The sequence below is a fragment of the Molossus molossus genome, unplaced genomic scaffold (assembly GCF_014108415.1).
Source record: "Molossus molossus isolate mMolMol1 unplaced genomic scaffold, mMolMol1.p scaffold_m16_p_12, whole genome shotgun sequence".
Taxonomy (NCBI): Eukaryota; Metazoa; Chordata; class Mammalia; order Chiroptera; family Molossidae; genus Molossus; species Molossus molossus.
This window is the reverse complement of record NW_023425347.1, coordinates 25,633,650-25,648,712: the sequence shown is the minus strand read 5'-3', so window position 1 is coordinate 25,648,712 and position 15,063 is coordinate 25,633,650. Positions and strand designations below refer to the sequence as shown.

At 39.3% G+C, this 15,063-nt stretch overlaps 1 protein-coding gene and 1 pseudogene across 11 annotated transcripts in view; one reads left to right on the top strand and one right to left on the bottom strand.

Annotated features, from left to right (window-relative positions):
• JARID2 (jumonji and AT-rich interaction domain containing 2) overlaps nt 1-15,063 on the top strand; it is a 266,545-nt gene that overhangs the window by 152,713 nt on the left and 98,769 nt on the right. For 9 of the 11 annotated variants that reach the window (XM_036257239.1, XM_036257237.1, XM_036257242.1 and 6 more), the window contains one exon: nt 6,089-6,230. The exons of the other annotated variants lie outside the window; for them this stretch is intronic. In XM_036257239.1, coding sequence (XP_036113132.1) covers nt 6,089-6,230 — 142 coding nt within the window. The remainder of the gene's footprint in view (nt 1-6,088; nt 6,231-15,063) is intronic. 11 annotated transcript variants of the gene reach the window in all.
• LOC118627081 lies at nt 12,356-12,702 on the bottom strand (annotated as a pseudogene).

Below are 15,063 nucleotides of genomic sequence, written 5' to 3'. Positions count from 1 at the left end.
ACCTGAATGTATACAGTTGAACCTGTGAAGCTGGCCCGGGAAAGATTTTTTCCCTGGCATCCAAATGCAGAAAGCAAACAATCCAATTCTCTCAAAATTTGAGTGAAATAGTCTTTCTTTTTCTCTAGCAATGGCAGCAAGCTATGCATTCTGAATACCTCAGAGAGGGTTCTACCTCGACCAAGGGGACTGCATTTATAATTTTTCTCTCAACTCAGAGGGCTGTAGCCATCCCAGTCCCCATCCCCCAATACACGCGCACACGCACACAGCTGCTGAAAATGAAAGCTCTCTTTGGATGCTTGACTGTTTAATATGTAATGTGATACCTTGTCTCACAGTGACAGGGCGACAGACGGGCATTGGCTCTATAATACAGAATTGCCTTTTGTGCATCCCTTCTACAGCAAAGCCAAATACATTGACTCTCCCTAATATGGAAATACGTCTGGTGTGCTCCAGATGTTTTGGAAGCTAGGGAACAGCTTCAAAGTTTCCTTGTTTTTCTTCTTTTTAACCCTTCTCTAAGTATGGCTTTTGTGAAATAGAGGCATTAGATTTTCGGGGCGGGGGGGGGGGGGAGGTTTATAGTGTCATGTATGTGTAGCTAATGGGAGGAGTAGTGAAATGTCTTTGTGTCTAAAACATAAAATTATAAGGACTGTAAGTCTAGTTCTTTTTTCAGATATTAGTAAAGAATTACCTTCTATATATACATTTGTGTTCTGAAATCTGTGGCTCTCATCACTTGCCTATTTGAAGTTCCATCAGCTAAAGGAATCTTTGACCTCATTTGTGTTTCAATTTTCCCAACCCCCTTTTCGTTAAGGCAAGAAGGAGATTTTGTATCTCCAGCCTCTAAGAACAGGAATTCTTATTCCTCTTTGCTGCTGCTGTTCCAGGCTTAGAAAGAAGACTGTTTTAGTGTATGGCCTTCTACCTTTTCATTTCTTGCTAATTTGGAAGATGGGATGAAAAGCTCCTAAATTTGATGGCAGGGTTCTGCAGTATCAGATTTCCTTGGGGTTCTCAGCTTGTAAGAACAAGCACTGCTGTTGTGGTGGATACACGGTCGCGGGCCTGTGACATGCCGCTCCTGTCAGCTGATGGTGACTAGCCGAGGTTGCAGGCAGTCCCCAGGCTGCCTTTACTGCAGTGATTTGGAATTTTCAGCTCATATTTATTGCTTTTGTGAAACACAATAGATGTGGTTTAATTTAACTTCAACCTACTGAATATTAATAGAAGAGAACAAATGCTAATGTGGGAAGACTGAATCTTTGGGTCATTTAGTTTTTTCTCTTTAACCTTCTCTCCCCAACAAAGGTTTGTGCGGGTTGGGGGAGGGGTTGGAAAAATAAAATTAGTTTGTGTTTGAAGGAGAGGGTTGCCTTTTCATCATTTCTCATTGACTAAAATTTTTTAAAAAATTGTTGGCAGTGCTTTGTTAGGGGAAGGAAAAGGCAGCACCCATTAGCTTGTCTAATGTTATAATAATGGGTATTCTGCCCTGTGGCATCATATTCCATCTTGCTGACCTGGCTTTTCTGGATTGGTTCAGGCAGTACGATTTGGGTGAAAACATTCACAATGAAAGGGGATAGCCAGTGTACTGGAGATATAAAAGTGCGTGTGTGTGTGTGTGTGTGTGTGTGTGTGTGTACAAAAGAAAAGGCCCAGATTTATCCAGCCATGTAGACTAACTAAAAATAAATGTAAATTTTCTTTGTGCTGACATATACAGGATGGGAGTACTGGAATTGAAAAAGTCAATTATATGCAGAACAAGTCAGTACCAGCCTCTTATAAAGGGTAGGGAAAGCTAAGGTCCTTCAATTTACATAACAGGCAATCAATTTCCTGTGCTTGGGCCCCATTTCCTAATCTGGAAAGTCAGTCCACAAACTACCTCTCTTGTAGTTGAGGTAATCAGTCATTGTTAATCTTTGGAATGGGGGAAATTTTATTGCTCTTGGAAGATCTGTCTGGTGAGGGCTTCCAGACAATGGTGTAGCTCAGTCTTGACTAAGTGTTTCAGAACATCCTCCTCTGTTTGTCTCACATTGAGCTCACATCTAGTCCATTAAAATTCTGCATTTTTCATCTGAAATTTTATAATCCAACTTCTCTGCATTTGTCCTTGGACAGTTGGGTTTTTTTTTTTTTGGAGGGAAGAAACGTTATGTGCCTTTTTATATTGGTTTCTCTTAGATATGAATACTTTTTCTCAGCCTGTTACTTTTTAAAAGTCAGTATTTGTCATTAGGTGACTCTTACAGCTTTGTGATAGGTTTTGTAAGCAACCTTCTTTCACTTCACATATTATTGATAACAGACGGAATAATGCCCACACAGAATTTTGGGACTGGGTGCCTCACTGTGAGTTACATGCATGGTGATAGTTTGTGCAATCATAATTGATTTCCTGGGATTTCATTCACACTTGCCCATAGCTTTATATATAGTGTTTTAGGTCAACAAGGTCTCTTACTGGTTTGAACCTTGTTTTCCCTTACAGCAGTGGTTCTTAAAAGATGGTCCCTGGACTAACCAAAGCAGCATCAATACCATCTGAATAGGGTAGATTGGGGTTGAGGCCTAGGGGACTGTTTGAACCAGCCCTTCAGGTGATTCTGATTCATGCTCAAATTTGAGAATCATTACTATTGTTTGTAGTCTATGGAGATTATTCTTGTTAGAAGGACAAGTTTATAGCTGCCATTGAATAGCTTAACATTTCTCTGCTAAATTATCCACTCACTCACTCACTGCTTCCTCACTCTGAGCAAATAATTAAGGTCTTGTTATGTAACAAAGGATACAGCAGCATTTCTTCCCCACCTTCACCTAGCAGCATCTAGTTCTTCTTTATTTCCTCCTTGATCCAAATATACTTGAAGAAGCAGAACCTCTTTCTTTTTCTTCCTGATGAACAAATAAAGACCAGAGGCATGGATGCATGGAACAGACTGACAGATCCCAGATGGTAGGACGGTAGATGGGACTGGAAGAGATTAACCAGAGAACATATATGCATATATGCATAGCCCATGAACACAAAACAATGTGGTGAAGACTGGGGTGGTGTTTGGGTGGAAGGGGACAAAAGGGAGGGAAAATGGGGGACATCTGTAATAGTGTCAACAATTAAAAATAAAAATTGAGGCACGCAAAACAACAACGAAAAACCTCAAAACAAACACCTCATCTCCTCCTCCTCCTCCACCGGTTTTTGTATTTTGTTTTTAGGCATATTTCAAATTCCAACTTGGCTCTTCTTTTTTTTTTTTATCATCACCCGAGGACCTTTTTCCATTTTTGTTCAGGTAGAGTGGGAGGGAGAGAGAGGAACAGAGAAAGAGAGAAACATCGATGTGAAAGGGACACATCGAGTGGTCGCCACCCACACAACCAACCAGGGCCGGGGACAAACTGCAACCAAGGTACATGCCCTTAGCGGGAACTGAACCCGGGTCTCTGCAGACCGCAGGCCGATGCTCTAACCGCTGAGCCAAACCGGCCAGGGCCAACTTGGCTCTTCTTATGCTGATATATTGCATGCTTGCTTGCAGGATCTATTGATTCATATTCATCACCCTCACCTGTCGCTTTTTCTTGCCCTATAATGGGTGCAAACTTTCTTCTTTGCACACACTACGAACTGGTACATCTATGTGTGTTTGTCGATATATCTCCTCCCACTAGAATGTAGATTTTGTTTGGTATGCCTGTCTCCCTGGCATATGAGAAGTGTTAAGAAAACGAATGGATGAATTTATATTCCTTCCCTTCTTTCCTGCTTTATTATTCTTTATGTACTATTGAAAAATTAGAACTGAATCAGGAGTATACATATTTAAAATGCGTATCTGTTTTTATTCTTATTAATTTCCCATGATTTTGTAACCAGTAATTTTACTTTGAATTTTCTATTGTTTTCAAGTGTGGCAATTCATCCATCTTGATCTGTTTTTACAAATATGAGTTATCTTATGTCCCTGGGCCAGCTTCCTAACTGGGATAAGTATTATCTGAATCTTCCTAGTGTTTGGTGGGCTGTTTGGTTGTACTGGCATCCGCTCCCCACAATGTGACATTATTAAAATGCTCTAATTTAGCGCTGATACATAGAGGTGTGATTTCAACCCACATATGTAATTTTAGTTTTCTAGAACTTGCATTAAAAGAACTTATCTGCCCTGGCTGGTTTTGCTCAATGGTTAGAGCATCGGCCTGCAGTCCAGAGAGACCTGGGTTCAGTTCCCGCTAAGGGCATGTACCTTGTTTGGAGTTTGCCCCCAGCCCTGGTTGGGTCGTGCGGGTGGCAGCCACTCGATGTGTCCCTTTCACATTGATGTTTCTCTCTCTCCCTCTCACTCAATCTGAACAAAATATCGAAAAATGTCCTTGGGTGAGGATTAAAAAAAAAAGAACTTACCTGCTTACCTATGAAAAGCAGGTAAGATTAATTTGAGAATATTTGACTTAATATATCCAAATATGTCAAGAATTAATTAATATAAAACTGTTAATAAAATGCTAGTTACACTGTTTTAAATTAATAGTAAAAATGTATTTCCTTGTCCACACTAGCCATGTTTCAAATACTCAGTGTGGCCACTGTAATGGGTAGCATAGCTCTGATCTTTGAAATGTCGGGCACAGTTCAACCCATAGCCTTAAAGATTTGCATACAATTATATCTCCTTTTTGACTCACAGTGCAAACTCCCCACATTGTCCTTTCTTTGGAAAGTTATATATATTTTCATTTACATATTATATTCATGACTCCCAAAGCCACATATCTCAGTGACAACCATGGGATTGTATTTATTGCACTATATTAGATTTCTAACCTTATGTTATTACAAATTCTCTGAAATGATGTAAAAAAGATAACTGGGGAAATGCATGCATAAGCAGGTCAAGTCCCAGGGCTTTGTTGCAGTGTACTGTGTTCTTTCAGAAAATTTTACCCAATATACTGGATACTGTATTCTACATAGTGTTTAGTGCAACTAACAGGAACCACTCTTTTAACCAAAAAGAGATTTAATACAGCAAATTAAGTGGTTACATCGTGGAAAGGTTGAAAGAACAAAAATCGAGGAGTCATCCTGCACATTTGGCTTCCATTAAAAGCCAAGCACTATGGCTGTTTTACAGATACTGTGCTAGTATTCCTGCTGGTGCCCCCAAGGCTGTGGACTAAACAGTGAAATTAGAGGCCAGTCACTGTGGACAGTGGTGTCGGTATAAGCTTCTTCCTCATAGGTAGAACCTAAGTTGTATTATGAACCATAGATGCAAAGACACATGAGTGTTAGAAGACCCACCAGGCTTTTATTCAACTGTCACCCATTAGTGTGGCTTTGCTGCTTGTTAAAATACTTCCATATCACATGGCATAAACCCTTCCCTAGGACCCATCTCCAGTGTGGTTGGTTATACATCCTGGGCTTCCAAGGCTCCCTCTTCTGCATGGTGCCATAATTTCAGTCATAAACAGCCTATCCTTGGAGACAGTCTATCCTTGGAAACAGTCAAAGGCAAATATGGTGACTGTATGATATAATGGATTGCTATGAAAAGGAAGTTGGATAGTAGGATTTCTAGTTAATAACTAAGATACGGCTATAAAGTAATGACATTTTCTCTTCTGTGGCAGGTACTGGTTCCTGAAAACAATTCAAAAAAGGACTTAAGTATTTCTGTAGTAAATATTTAGCTCTTGAAGGATAAGTAGTTTGAATCAGTAATATTTCAGATGTCTTTCTTCCTTTCCACTCCCAGCCCTAAAAGATGTTTATGTACTTTGAAAAAGAACCCTATCATACATTACTATAATTAAAATTTTCTGCTTGAATTTATTACTATTAAAATTGTTTCTTTGTTAGGCATTCACTCCTGTAAATGGTTCAAAGTAGATGAGGTGTGGGGACCCCCCCCACATACCTATTCAAAAGGGATATTTGCCTTTAAATTCTTTTCTATCCATCACTAGCTATTGTGCAGGGTTAACTGTGGTAAAGTGATTCTTCCTGATGTCATGTATTTAAGTGTTTGTCCCCTTTTCTCACCTGTAGGGCTCCTTGGTAATGGCCAGTCTAAGGGATTAGGACCAGCATCAGAACAGTCAGAGAATGAGAAGGATGATGCATCCCAAGTGTCCTCTACTAGCAACGATGTTAGTTCTTCAGATTTTGAAGAAGGGCCGTCGAGGAAAAGGTTAGTACCCAAGGCTGAAAGTACTGGTGCCTTAAACCAGGGACTGCAAACTAGGTGCCAGTTTTTGCCACATGGGAACAAACTTGGGCCCATTCACCCAGCCTCCTGATATTTCATAGTGGAGTCAGAGTTCTGAATTTTTTATATCGAATGTCCTGGTTTCTAAATATTGCCCACTAATTATAACTAAAACTAAATACACAAAAAATGGTATGGACCTAACAAAACACGTTCCTGCCATAACAATTGGCCAGAGTCACCAACTTGTAATTCCTATCAAACTGTTGCTCATTTTAATAGAGTTTCATCACTAATATTCTTGAGTATATTAGATGGTATTCTCCCTTTCCTGAAGAGAAATATTTATAAGAATTTGAAGAATTAAATGTGGTGTTTTTGAAAAATCTTTTTTACCCTTATCAGGAAAGCAAAACCCACTTGATGTTTAACCAGGTTAGTAGTTTGGGATTCAGTTCTTAAAACTTTTAATTTATCAGCAGTTAAAAAAAAAAAAAGACTTTCTTAAATAAACGTAAGATAGTTGGATAAGGAAGTTGGCTGTGGTAGTTAAGAGTTTGTGGTTTCATGGTCAAACAGTGGCAGTGATGTTACATAATAATGCTTTTAATTGGGTGTTTTAAAGACTCCTTGCTAGTTATCCACTTTATTTCATATGTCATGTCTTGTTTCCCTTTTTACCCTCATTTAGAATTTATAGTTCATTTTGTTCTTTTTCCGTTCTCATACTTGATGTTTTCCTGGATGACTAGATTAATGACGTTTTCTTAGAATCTGTTAGTTTGAGAGGTTGGGGAAAGGAAAAAAAATTCCCCGGGTTTGGTCTTCTTTGTTTACTCTTTCTGCAGAATTATAGTTACTGTTTGGAAACTGTCTAGATGTTTATATCTAATGAAGAACTGGGTATGGTAGCAAATCAGAGGGAAAGGACAATGTTAGCCTTGTGTGGATAATCAAAATCCTTAACAGAACTGTACTTTAGATCTGAAATTTGAGATGTATCACCCCAAGTCTTAGTTTATTTTTATCCATCATGTTGTGTCTTTGTTTAAAAAGGTCCATGATACAGAGTCTGAATTAACTTCCATCCTCCTTTACTCTTAATCCTTAGCACTGTGTCTTAGATGCCATTGGATTTGTTGTTAGCAAGCATATATAAGAAGTATACTGCCAGTATACTGGGCGTTGTATGTTACTCCTTTTAAGGACACTTTGGTGAGTGTCTCAGTGACAAGCTTATTATTATGTTTTAGATACGCTGTAACAAATATTTGCTCTGCTCCAGTTTGAGAACTGCATCATCACGAGAGGGAGCTCAGAATGAGCTAAACCACACCAGTAAATATATTGGAAAATGTAATACTATCCATGCTTCCAAAATGGGTAGAGGTGGTCATGCATCTGGCATAATCTTTCATCTCCTTTTGGGGAGCAAAATTCTATGACTCTGTGGTTGGAACTGACAGCACCCAGTCCTTTAGCTGTGTTGTGTAGCTGTCTGTCACCCTCACTTGTGGTAAGACCCAGGCAGCGTGGGAGTGTGATGATGAAGATCAGTAGGCATCATTGTCTTAGAGGGGCTCTTTGTCCCAGGCTCCTCACATTGGTGTCGTGAGGCACCTGTGTGCAAAACAGTTATTGAGCTTTAGTTCTCCAGGCCAGTGGAAAAGAGAAATTTTGTTCAAGGTGAACTTAAGGCGAATTTCACTATTGCTAATCTGCTCTAATTATCTGTGTGCTAAACATGTTGTTTTACCGAACTACAGACTCATAGTAGCATTTTATTTGTTTGTGATCGCAACTCAGCTAGTGAAATCCACTGGGGACCTACTGTAGATAAAGAGTTGACTGGTCTCAGGCTAGATTTAGGGTTGGTCTGTCGTAGTGTGTGTTACAGGTAGAGGGCTATGTAATTTACACACAGGTAGTGTAGTGAGGGCATACATTTCACAATGTTGCAGGGTACATACTAAGTACAAAAGAGTAACTTTTAATGCTTTTCTGCTCATTTTTTATCCCTCATTGGTACTTAGTATGAATATTTAGTTTAAGTAATTTGGTATGTTACTCTGTCCTCTAAGGCAGAATGTGTGAACTAGAACCTGAGTTCTTTGGGCTTTGTTAGTATACTGCAGCGATTTTTCAACCTTTTGCATCCCATGTTACATAAACTCATTACTAAAATTCTGTGACACCCCAAAAAGTATTCCTTTTGCAAATCTGACTCCAAAAAATGATATATCTTTGATTCATTCACACCAGATGGCTGTCGTCATTTTTTTTTTTTTTTTAAGGGATAAAGATGTCAGTGCTCCTGAATAAAAAGTCAGGTATTGCATGTTTTAAAGATTCTTGCAGCATACCAGGTTGAAAATCGCTGCTGCACTGTTCAGGCAGAGATGCTCTCCTTTCCTTCACTTTACATACGTTGTATCTTTTCTAATACTGACTGAGTTTGCTGTCTCTGCTGATGACAAGTCAAATCCAGAGTAACTATTTAAAGTGGTTATTTCAAAATGTTACTTCAAGCATTGGGTGGATTGTTGACTAGATGCTACTTTTAACCTGTGTCTAAATTTCCCTGAAACTTCATAAATACATGGGAAGAGCATGTTTTATGATTGTCCATTTGCAATCTCTGTTGTCATTTAGACAGTCATACATTGAATTGTAAAAATCCAGGGTCATAATTTACAGTTAATATGCCTGTTGTCTTGGTGGGGAGGGGGATGAAAGGAATTTATGTGTTTGACTTCTTTAAGAAAAATTAAAGTCTGAGCTGGAGCTTATGCTAATCTTATTAGTTCATCCTTGCTCTGAGTTTCCAGCTGATAAATTGAAGCAATTCCATTTTCTGGCGATGCTTTTCAAGCCCTCAGTCAGAACATCCCATGTGCTTACAAAGTGTTATTTTTCTATACGAAGCCCCCTAAGCTATGTTTTGCCCTAAGTACTTGATGCCATTGGTTTTAAATGAATTTGGGGAGTTTTGTGGCACACAGAAAACAATAGAATCCAGAGTTTATGCATTTATTATTCTTTACTGAGGTACAAATAAAAGGTATCATTTTACTTAGCCATTAAAAGCCATCATCTAAAATCACTCTTTGTAAACGGAAAGGCAACCTTTCTAGAAACACTTTGCCTGTCTGATGGACAGGGCTGCCCGGCCATTGAAGAGCTGAAGGACTTAGTGTGGTGGCAGTTCTTAGGTTTTTGTTTTTGTTTTTTAATCATTGTGGTAGGTGTTTAAAATCATTTTTAAAATTATAGATTAATGTCGTTTTTACTGTTTATAATGGAAACTGAGTTTCAGCCTTTAATAGGCTCTTCTGAATTTGATGGTGGCCGTGCCTAGCTCCTTACCCTCCTCCCTAACTACTATTGCCCAGCCCATTATACTTGATTGTTTTAAAATTTGTATTTCCTGCAAGAAATATCAGTATTTTCAGGAACCAGAGTGGACAGATTTTATCTGTCAAGTGTGGACTGACTGTGAGAAACTGGAATGGTTGTTATGGGGATAGAGGTTATCTGTTTGGGTGATGGAAAAGAAGGTGTTGTACAAAGAAGTTGGCGATGGTATATTTTTAGGTGTAAGTAAGTGGAAGATCCAAACTGCATGGTCCACAAGGGGTCATGTGAACTGACCACTCAAATACATAGCAAAATTAACTGTGTATTTTATTGTATTTTTGGGTAAGTGGAGGGAATAGATGGGAAAAATGTAAAGACCGTTGTGGTTCTTAGGGACATGTCATAGGGACCTTGTATGTGGCACAGTGGTTAAAAGTATGGACTGGAGCCAAACATGTGGCTCAACCATCTGCTTGCTATATGCTCTCGGGCAGGTTCTGTGACATTACTGGGCCTCAGTTTTCTTACCTGTACAATGTCTATGACAAAAGTAACCATCTCATGGTGGTTTTGTGTGCTGAACAAGTTAATTCATGAATAGAGCTCTTGTGTATAATGAGCACTGTGTGCTAGATATCATTACCTATCATCAGAGCGTATGTGGTACATGAATTGCTACATGTGAATATGCACATTCATTAGAGACTTTTCAAACGTGGGTTACAGCAATTTTGATTTATACAAATTGTGATTTCTCTCTTTCTTCCATGGCACCACCGTCAACAGCCATCTGTGGGCAGATGGAACAGTGTGGGCGTGTCCCTCTTTTGAAGTTATTGAGTCATAGGAAGGATCTTTGTGGTTGTACAGCATGAAATTTCCTTCGCAGAGCTTGGTGTGACCAGGTATTTGCTTGCATGGAGCAGGCAGAAGTGAGATGAGGTTGAAGTTTGTGAAGATAAGGTGTTTAGTCGTTGCTTCACATGGGGGGAAGCCCCTAGTTTGCCAGTACTTAATGCTAAGATCCCTGACACACTTTTAAAAACAAACTCCAAGAGAGTAAAAAGTGCAGGCTGTGCATGCCTCTGTAGGGACATAACTGTTTTCTTTCTGTTAAATAAACAGAGCTGCTGTATTTTAGTTAAGCCTTTGACAGTATAAGACTGACTTAATTAGCCCTGGCTGGTTTGAGCATAGGCCCGTGAACCAATGAGTAGCGGGTTTGATTCTGGTCAAGGGCATGTACCTTGGTTGTGGTTCGTCCCTCTCATGTTGATATCTCTCTCTCTCTCTCTCTCTCTTTCTCTTTCTCTCTCTCTCTCTCTCTCTCTCTCTCTCTCTCTCTCTTTCTCTCTCTCTCTCCCCCTTTCTTTCCCTCCCACTCTATCTGAACAGAAATGGAAAAATATTCTCAGGTGAGAATTAAAAGAAAAAAAAAGACTTACTGAGTTAAAAGATAGTCCTCTTCCAGTAGAAGGGATTTAGAATGTGAATTGTTTTAAGGGTGAGGATGTCATGACTTAGTGCAGTTCAATTTCTGGATATGAGTACATGTTGAAAACAGTGATATTTCTTCTAGGCTTTTAAGAGGTTTTTTTTTTCCCCCACAGGTGAATTGCCAGTATAAATGTTTTTCTTATTGTTTCTATTCTGTGTCACTTTGTTGATATAAAATACTTTTATATCCCCAAATTTGAAAAGATGATAGACCCACATAAATAAGATTATTGCTTGGCAGCATGCACTGTTACAAATTAGAGTTATTCATTGTGAACATTCTTAAGAATTGAAGAGCCTAAATAATTTTTATATTTCTTTTTAACAAAAAACACTAGTGGTATAGTTTAATGTTAAATGCACTTGGCTTTTATTGCCAGAATTCAAAGCAAGTAATACACAGCTTAGATCTATTTCTCTTAGCTCTCTCTCTCTCCCTCTCTCTCTTTTTTCCCCCTTTATTGATTTTAAAGAGAGAGGGAGAGAGAGATAGAAACATCAATGAGAGAACATCGACTGGCCGCCTCCTACATGCCCTCCCCGCTGGGGCGTGGGGGGCGGGATTTGGCCCACAACCTAGACCATACGCCCTGACCAAGAATCAAATTAGTGACCTTTTGGTGCATGAGTTGATGCTCAATCACTGAGTCACACTGGTCGGGCTATTTCTCTTAACTTTTTATTTAGGTTTATTTGCCTTCACTCACCAGGCTATTACAGATTATTATGTTGTTACATCTTTGAAGAGTATTTTACAAAGTTAGGGATTAGTGCTATTACAATTTTAAATTCTGGAGCTACCTCAATGGAAACATAGTCTTTACTTGCAGGGCAAAATTGAGGAATGGAATATTATGTGATACCTTTAATAACCACAGAAAATAATTGTGGAATTAAATATAAAATAAAGGTAGATGTGTCCAGCCTACCTGCTCTTTTTATTTATGTAAATAGTTGCCATTTCTGTTGCTATTCTTCCCTTTGTATAGATCTAAATATCTATCTGGTATCATTTTTGTTTTTCTTTTTCCTGAAGGACTTTGACATTTCTAATATAGATCTGCTGGAGTTGGATGAACCTTCCAACTTTTGTATGTTGGAAAGGTCTTTAAAGGTTTTTCTCACCGTCATTTAAAGAAAAAAATTTTTATTTATGAGAATTGTATAATCCAATGTAGTAGTAAGAAATTCACCTTCATTTTTTTTTTAAACCAAGCTCTGGCCAGTTTTATTAAAGAAACATTTCACATGATTTACTTTTCACCAGTTTGTTCTGTCATGCTTATAATGATAGCAGGGTCACTTGGGTCAGTGATAGTGCGTGTACTCTGTAGTATTTTCCATGTGCAGTGCCCAATTCAATATTATTGCCACTGTAGTGATGAGCAACCAGTCTTGGCCAACATGGCATAGTACTCTATTTCAGATTTCCTCAAGGCTGAACAGTTATTGGCAAGGATGACCAGTTTCCCTTTGCCTTGTCTGATCATCTTCTGAGTCTGCTTGTACCCCAGCACACACTTTCCACTTTTTAATAACCAGTTAGTTGGAGCCTAGAGTTGATCCACTCCAACTTTTTCATGTTCTTTGCAGCTTCCATCTTCTTGCCTTAGGTACAGGACGATCCCCAACCAAGAGCAGCCACCAAGATGGCTGGGCAGTAAGAAAGGTCACCTTCATTTAAAAAAAAATATTTTTTAAAATTTTTATTTATTTGTTTATCCTCACCTGAGGACATTTGTGCGTTTATCTTCAGATAGAGTTGGGGGGGGAGAGAGAGAGAGAGAGAGAGAGAGAGAGAGAGAGAGAGAGAGAGACATTGATGTGAGAGAGACACATTGACCTGTTGCCACCCTCACGACCCCAACTGGGGCTGGGGGCAAACTGCAGCTGAGGCACATGCTCTTAGTGGGAACCGAACCTGGGCCTCTCTTGTCCGTGGGCCTACGCTCTAACTGCTGAGCTAAACCAGCCAGGGCGCCAACTTCATTTTTAAAAGATAATTTTTCTGGGCATAGAATTCTAAGGTCTCTCATCCCCCCCCCACACACCCACATACATAAAATGTAAGATGGGCTCTACTCCACTGTCTCCTGGTTGTATTGTTTTCAACAGGAAGTTTATTGTCATTCTCCCCAGTAAATTTAAGATTTTCTTTTATTCTATCATGAAGTGCTCCATGGCATAGGTTTTTTGTAATTTTTTTTGGTATGTTCCTTTCTCCCCGTTTAGGGATTTCAGTTGTACATATATTTGGCTCCTTGAAGTTGTCCCACAGGTCACTGATGCCCTGTTAATGTTATTCTAGTCTGTTTTTTCCCCCTGTGTTGCATTTTAAGTAGTTTTTGCTCTAAATCTGTGGACATGTACTTTTTTAATGTCAGAGATTGTTTCTATCTTTTAAGATTTTGATCTTTGTATTATCTTCAGTGTCTCTCCTAATATGTTGTGACTTGCTCTACTTTCTTGAACATATGGAAAAAGTTACAATATATGTTTTAATACGTTTGTCTACTAATGCTGTCATCTTTGTCATTTATGGTTCAGTTTGGATTGATGTCCCTCCTCAATATGGTCTTTTGGCTGTTTTGTTTGTCTGGTAATTTCTTACTGGATGCCAGGCATTATACATATTTCTTTGTTGGGTGCTGGATATATTTGTATTTCTCTACCTGTTTTTGACCATTTCTCTAGGGTATGATTAAGTTACTAGGAAGCAGTTTGATCCTTTTGGGTCTTGGCTTTCAGCTTTGTTAGATAGGGCCAGAACACTGTTTGGTGTAGGATTAAAGTTTTCTCACTACGCAGGTAAAACTCAGATGAGGACTTTGCTTTGCCCTGTGAATCCTGATGTTTACCACTTTGGCCAGCAGGTGTAGGGGCACTGTTGCTGGCTCTGTGTGGATTCAGGGACTGTTCCCTTAACCTTTTCTTGTTGTGTGCTTCCTTGGGTAGTTCCTTCACACACAGCAAGTACTTGAGGAGGACCCTCAGCAGATCCAGACTTTTCCATTTGACACTCTGCTTTCTTGTACTCTGCCCGACAGATTCTGTGCAATCCCTGGCCTCCCCAAACTCTTAACTCCTTCTCCTCAACTCAGATTCCTGTAGACCAGGGTTGGGGAATGTCCGACTCACAGGCCCTATAAGGCCTGTGAAATCAATACCATTTAACATCACACGCCTCACCAAAGAGAAGCAGTTTCAGCCATCACATTAGGGGTGAGTTAATTAAATGTTTGATCAAATATAGCATGCTACGTTTTAAGTTGTACATTTTGTATGGCCTGAAAATGATGTTATAAATATCCAAATGGCCCTTGGCAGAAAAAAAGTTCCCCACCCCTGCTCTAGACCCCATTTGAATTTCTTGTTGTGCCCGGCCGGGAAACTCCAGTAGTAAGCAGAGCAATCGCTGCTTTCCTCCTCTTGGGAAACAGTGCTTTGTTATGTGATGTCCATTGTCTAGTGTGGATTTTGGACAGGAATTGTCTCTATTACTGTCTTAGAAGCAAAAGTCTCTACCTGTTCTTTGAATGCTAAGTGAGGGGGAGCAAAACATACCACCAGGAAATGTAACTACAGTAGTTCCCCTGATACGTAGTTTCAGTTATTTGCTATCAACCATGGTCCAAACATTAAATGGAAAATTTCTGAAACAAACAACTCATAAGTTTTAAATTGTGTGCCATTCTGAGTCAAGTGGCAGAACCTCGTGCTGTCTTGCAAGAGTGGTGATGCTGGCAATTCATATATGCTGAAGAGCATATCTGAGTTTCCTAAGTGAAAAGGTTTGTATGTATGTACAGGAAAAAATATACTGTGTATAGAGGGTTCAGTATTACCCATGGTTTTAGGTATTCCCTGAACATAGACCCTGCTGATGAGGAGGGGCTACTGTAGCATGTTTGCACTTTATCATAGTCATAGTCATAACCTGCTCATTCAATCTTGTTAGTCG